The sequence below is a fragment of the Lotus japonicus genome, chromosome 6, assembly GCF_012489685.1.
Source record: "Lotus japonicus ecotype B-129 chromosome 6, LjGifu_v1.2".
NCBI classification, from domain to species: Eukaryota; Viridiplantae; Streptophyta; class Magnoliopsida; order Fabales; family Fabaceae; genus Lotus; species Lotus japonicus.
The window spans coordinates 44,211,286-44,218,206 of NC_080046.1; the positions used below are offsets into that span (position 1 = coordinate 44,211,286).

The 6,921-nt window shown below is 35.1% G+C and overlaps 1 protein-coding gene across 1 annotated transcript; it reads left to right on the top strand.

The window, feature by feature from the left end:
• The first annotated feature begins 5,570 nt into the window (after positions 1 to 5,570).
• On the top strand, positions 5,571 to 6,440 carry LOC130725372 (uncharacterized). Its single transcript, XM_057576609.1, has one exon. It carries the CDS (start codon positions 5,571 to 5,573, stop codon positions 6,438 to 6,440), a length of 870 nt encoding a protein of 289 aa, XP_057432592.1.
• Positions 6,441 to 6,921: the final 481 nt, after the last annotated feature.

Here is a 6,921-nt window from a genome sequence, read left to right on the forward strand (position 1 = left end):
ATAGCATTGCAGATCTGTTACAGGGTGCTAAGCACTCCATTTTAGGTGCTTAGCGCCCTGTTTCTTCATGCTAAAGGATTCCCCACCGCCAGATGATGCTTAGCACTCCATTTTAAACGCTTAGCACCCTGTTACTTCATGCTGAAGGAGTCTCCATTGCAGATGATGCTTAGCACCCTGGAACACATGCTAAGCATGATTGGAACAACAAGGTTAATTTCTTGATATTTCAAAGTTCTTGAGTGGGATTCTTCAAGGCTAAGTGGATTTCTTCATTTACAAGCTTTCTTTCATCCAAATCATGTACTTTCTCAATTACTCTTCAACCTACAACTCAAATTGAGATTGGAATCATTTTCTACATAATCTACTTAAAAGAGAGTTACTTATAAGATTTTTTTCATTATTACAATAGATAAGTGCCTAAAGTATGATGGAAAACATGGTGAATTTGGCACTTATCAGTAATTCAGTGGTTGATTTTATTCAGGAGTGCGTCAGTGATCCAGCAAGGATAGAACAAATGAATGACACTCTCATTGTTTTGATCCCCAAATTGGAAAGGCCGAATCTGATTTCCCAATTTCGTCCCATAGGTTTATGCAATGTAATATACAAAACAATGACAAAAGCGATTTCCAATCGTCTGAAAGGTGTGCTTGGTGATTTGGTCGCCCCTAACCAATGCAGTTTCATCCCAGGCAGACAGAGTTCAAATAATATTATTATTGCCCAGGAGGTTTTTCACTCTATGAGGTATCTTAAGAGGAAAAAAGGGTGGGTAGCAATGAAGATTGACCTTGAAAAAGCCTATGATAGGATTGACTGGAGTTTTTTTAAGGAGACCCTTTTAGAGGTGGGATTAGACACTAATTTTTGTGATCTCATTTTAAACTGTTTCTCTGAGTTCTTTTCAGGTGCTCTTTAATGGCAGCAAAACCGAGAAATTCACTCCTCTAAGAGGGATTCGCCAAGGGGATCCTATCTCTCCTTATCTTTTCGTTCTGTGCATGGAGCGGCTAGCCCACCGGATTCAACATGAACTAAACTCTGGCAACTGGCAACCGATCAGGCTATCAAAGAATGGCCCCCCAATCACTCATCTTTTCTTTGCAGATGATTTGTTGCTATTTGGAGAAGCTTCTATGGAGCAAATGGACCTTATGATGAGTTGTTTGGACATCGGAGGGAGGCTTCTAGGATCAGCCATCTAGCTGGTATTCGCCTTACTGCTGATCTGGGTAAATATCTTGGAGTCCCTCTCCTCCATAAATCTCCCACTAGATCCACCTATAATTTTATCTTGGACAGAGCTCAAAAGCTCCTTACGGCTTGGATGGCTTCTTCCCTTAGTCTGGCAGGGAGAGTAACTTTGGCCAAATCAGTTATCTCGGCCCTTCCCTCTTAATGTATGCAAACCATGTTGCTGCCAAAAGGGGTTTATGACAAGCTTGACCAAATTCAGAGAAACTTTATCTGAGGCTCGGAGAACGGGACCAAGAGGGTTCATCAGGTTAAATGGGCGACAATCTGCAGCCCTAAATCCCAAGGTGGTTTGGGTTTTAGATTCTCTTCTGACTTCAACCAAGCTCTGATTATGAAACTCGGTTGGGGATTAATCAATCAACCGTCCTCTCATTGAGTGCAAGTTTTACGTGGGAAGTATAACTGTGGGAACGCAACTATTCCGGAAGTTAACAAGGCTAGTTGGGAATCGTTGGTGTGGCGTGGCATCAGATCAACCTGGGACAGTATGATGAAGGGCTGCCGGTGGAAGTTAGGGAACGGAGACTCTGTAACATTTTGGGTTGATTCTTGGCTGATATCTGGTCATTGTCTCCAAGACGTGAGTTTGCATCCTATCCCTTCAGATCTCCTCAACTTACATGTTTCTCACTTCTATGATATAGGAATGGGTTGGAGAACTTATATGTTTTCAAGTTTTTTACCCAACAGATTCATCAGTGAGATTTTATGTGACAAAACTCCCTTTCACCCCCCTGGGACACATGATAAATTGGTTTGGTCTAGTACAAATACCGGGGTGTTTACTACGTACGAAGTCTGCTCATGACTTAGTGGCAGACAAACCCTCCCAGAGACATGGAGAAAATCTGTGGAAGATGGTCTTAAAGGTAAAAGGTCCCCAACGTATTCGTATCTTCTTGTGGAAGCTTTTGAACAATGGTATTCTCTGCAATGCGGTCCGCGTTCGCCGCCACATGGGTAGCTCTGATATATGCCCTCTTTGCCATACTGGAACTGAGGATTTGTTGCACGCGTTTCGCGATTGTAGTTCTGTCCTCCCTTTCTGGCAAGCTGCTCTAACTGGAAGGAATTCACCAGACTTCTTTGCACCGGACTGGAGGGTTTGGCTTGCAGGCCATATATATCTCTGGAGGGGACATGGCGGATTTTGACTTAGATTGGCCAAGGTTTTTTGGATCAGCTCTGTCAGCAATTTGGAGAGCTAGGAATGATATGGTTTTTTCGGGCACCCCTCATACGGTGTCGCGTATCTGGGGGTTTATCCGGGCGCTGGGTATGGAAGATATTGTCAATGAAGCGACGCTGGGACCTTGGCTTAGTCAACAACCAGACGACTTCGCTCGGAGACCTTGTGGTAGTAGAACGCAGCAGTGGAGAAGACCGCCAGAGGGGTGGCTTAAGTTTAATGTGGATGGTGCTTTGTCCAGTTCTTGTCAAGCCAGCTGCGGTGGAGTCGTGCGTGATAGTTTAGGTATCTGGAAGTTAGGATTTAGCCACAATCTTGGAGACTTAACCTACTCCAATGTGTTCGTGGTTGAATTATTGGCAATCAAGTATGCTTTGGACCTTATTATCAGTTTGGAGCTGCCCCAGATTATTATAGAGAGTGACTCTTTGGAGGTAGTTCAATTTTTGAATGATGGTGTTTTCTCAGACCACCAGTTTGAGCAAACTGCTCGTGAGATCCTCCAGTTAATGCATACCCACGACGCTGTCTCGGTTGCCCGCTCGCCTAGAGAGACTAATGGTTTAGCGGATTACTTAGCTAAGGTGGGTCTCTTGCTACCCTTTGGAAATCATACATTTGACTCTCCTTTTGGTGAATATCACTCCTTGCTTAGACAGGATGTGGAGTCTCCCCCTTACCCTCATGTAGGGTCGGTTCCTTAGTTTCTTTTGTGTTGTTTCAGGGCTTGTCCTCTCCTTGTAACCAAAAAAAAATTCTCTTCTCATTACTTTAAAAAATTTATCTTCTCATTGAATTACATTAAATGTATTTCAAAAAAAAAATCATTTTTTAGCATGAAATTGATTAGTAATTGTTACCTAAAAAAATTTCTAGTAATTATATTATAACAAAGGTATTTCAAGAAATATTTTCATTTTTCTACATAATTAATTATTCATTATTATAACAAATTAAAAGATTTAAATTAGTGTATAATAATTAAAAAATTATTTCTTGCAAACATAAAAAAAATTCTAATTTCAAGTACATGTATTTATTGTCAATTTTAATTATAATTTATTAACTATTTTTATTGTAAAGTATGTCATAAATTATGTTTTGTTTTTTATAAGCATGTCATAAATTATATAAAATTTTATTTAAATTATCGTTCAGTAATAAATTCGTTGGAATAATATTATTATTATATATAATAAAAGTCAATTTCCATTTAACTTAGTATATAATAACTAGACAATTAACGCTTTTCATATTTAACCAAGCAATTTTTTTATTCACATATATCATTTTTAGATCAAAAAATATTTATTAATAATCAGAAGAGAAGTACACCCCTGATAAATGAAACAAGGCGAAAGAACCCGCAGGTCGTATTTAGTTTCAAAATTTATGCAAGTCATATTAACTTTTAAATTAAAATTTATTATTTTTAATGAGTGTCTAAATTAGTCATATAAAAATTCATATTTAATTACCCATAATTACACTAATCATTGAATTATTATTTCAAATTTAATTCTTTTTGGTTTGCTAAGAAATTGATTAGTAATTATTACTTAATTTATTTTGCTAATAATTAATTATATTAATTTTTTTCTAAAATTTAAATGTTTACATAATTAGTTACTAATTACTATAAGGAATTGCCGTTTAAAAAAAAACTATAAGGAATTTAAAAATAAATTCCTTCGAAACAGAAACATTTCAAATTTCAAATACATGAATTTATTGTCAATTTTATTTTTATTTTTATTTTTACTTTACTAACTATCTTTTATCATAATGTACGTTTTAAATTATGTCAAATTTTTAACTCAAATGGTAATAAATTTGTTGGTATATTTAATCTTTTTGTATATTAATTCATTGTTTTTTGACGGTCACTTGTCAAAATTTTAACTCAAATGGTAATAAATTTGTTGATAAAATGTGCATTGACCCTCAAAAAATAAAATAGGAAAAAAAATCTTTAATTTAAAAAGGATTTGATATCATATTAACTAAAAAGAATTTTTTTAATTGATACAATAATATATTATAATTATTGTATACTTTTTCTGAAATAATAATTTTTCTTAAACAAAGAAAAATGTAAAGAAGTAGCCGTTGGTTAACATTAAATTAATATTATTATGAGCATGATTTTAAAGCCTTTCAAACCTTGCTTAAAACATGAGGAGGGGCCACGTTGAGTTAAAAAGTGGAGATTTCGAATTTAATATTTTTTCATAATTGACGGAATTAAATAGAGTAAGGATGGGTCATTAGACCAACAACTTCAAACAGCCAGCAAAGGAGAGAAAACTTAACCAGTGAAAAGTTTGTCAAGGTGTATTCTCTGTCTTCGATCTTTAGTGTGTTTTGAGGCTCAGGTATAATTCTGAAGCCTTATGTGTTTTTCCACTTAAAATTTGTGATGGTTTGCAAAATTTCCTGTCAACTTCATTTTTCAATTTTGTGCTTGAGTTCAGCAAATTAGAGTCAGTTTATGTTCTTCTTTGTGTTTGTACTCATTTTTTATTTTTTCTGTTATTTCATCATTTCTTCGGAAATAATTCGATATGAAAAGTGATGTTGGTACAGAGTACTGTGGGAGTTTTCAGCGAATTTGTTTTAATATTTTGAAAGTCTCTTTTTATTAGTATTTTTCAATTTCTTATAGTATTAAATGCCACTATAAAAAAATCACAAAATAAAAAGTTCCATTAATAAAAAACAGTTGTTTCATGGCAGGGCATGTGCAACTTGTGAACAGTAACTTCAATGCTATAGTATGCATGCAATTATTCACGTGTGTCCTTTGTCAATTTCTTAAGTTTATATGATCTTTCTCTCATTCTTTAATTTTATTGTTTGTCCTCATACTTTACATACATTTAAACATTATTTGTAATACTTTAATTATTAGTTGTGTTCTAAGGTTTCAGAAACTAGAATCAGATAGGTTTTGTCATTAAGATGAATTAAACTATTGAATTCTAACTTTCGGAACCTTAGAAAAACTAGAATGTGATAGCTCTAAATCAAGATTTATTAGAATTTTATGTATTGCTTGAATGCTTAGTTTAATGATATAAATTTTTTGAATGAATTGTTTTATTTTATTGCAGATATGGTTAGAGCTAGAGGTGGTGGCTTTGCGGGTCGTTCTTCTCCACGCATTCCACCTTCTGCATCCGCTTGTAGAGCACGTGTAGCTGCTCATGTTAAGCACTCACCACAACACACTTATTCAAGACTCGTGAAGAAGGCAAGGAGCAAGAGACGTCGCACTTGTTATAAAGGTCTCTACTCCATTGCTCCCATAACAACGCTTTCAAGAGATCTGTTAATAGAGGTGGTTGCAACCGTGGCATCACACTCCTTTGTCGACCTTCACACCATCAAAATGTGTTGTAAAGATTTTCTTGACGCTACTGAAGATAGCTACGTTTGGCGTAGAGTTTCTTTGGACACATTCCCGTTAATCCAGTGGCTTCCCAATGACAAAGTATCGTCGTTCCTGAACCGCTACAAGGAATATGGAAACATAGAGAGCTTGTTTAGAGAAGGGTTGCTGAAATATTTTGGTTATCCAAATAGAAATATTGACGGTCTTGAGATCTTGAAGATAGCTTCTCAAAAGGGTCACAAGGAAGCAAAATATGTGTTTGGTATGATTTCATTATGCTCTGAAGATGATGATTTGAGAAAACAAGGACTTGAGCATATACGCTTCCTGAGGAAGTCCAAGTATGTCGTAGGATCGAGAAACAAAGTGAAAAAGTTATTGGACTCTATGTGGAAAAATAATGGAATGCTTAGGGGTAATCAGAGTCCTCTCTGTAACTCTAAGAGCACGTGTAAAGGGTGGAGACTGAAGACGGGTAGATGGGCATTAATAGATGATGATGACGATGATGTTGATGATATTGGCTTATGTGAGTATTGTAGATGGGATCATGAGTTAGAAGTTTTTTACCGATTGTTCAATATTCACTAATGATGTGTGTGAACTTTCTTCATAGTTGAGCCAATTATAATGTAATGAATTATATCAAGAAGTGAGATTTTTATTAATATATAATTTTTAAGGGCAAAAGTGAATTACGTACTCAAATTTGACTTACATGCGACTCAGTCCAATAAAGGTCTGTTTGATATGCAAGATAATGAAATAAGATAAGATAGTATAATCATATGCTTTAACATAATCGTATGATTGCTTTAAAAAGAAACATAATAATTAAATCTTATTACTCAATAGTCAATACTATACAAAATTCTAAAATATCAATATCAATTAAATTTGGAATTATTTTGAAAAGTTTGGTATTATAAATACAAATAATGTTGAGTTCACAAATCATTTCCAACTCTACCTTGTTTAAATATGAAGAGAAATGAGAGAAGTAAGTGATATGTTATGTGATCGATGTGACAGAAAATACAGAGAGAAATAGTAAGAGAAATGAGATGAAAGA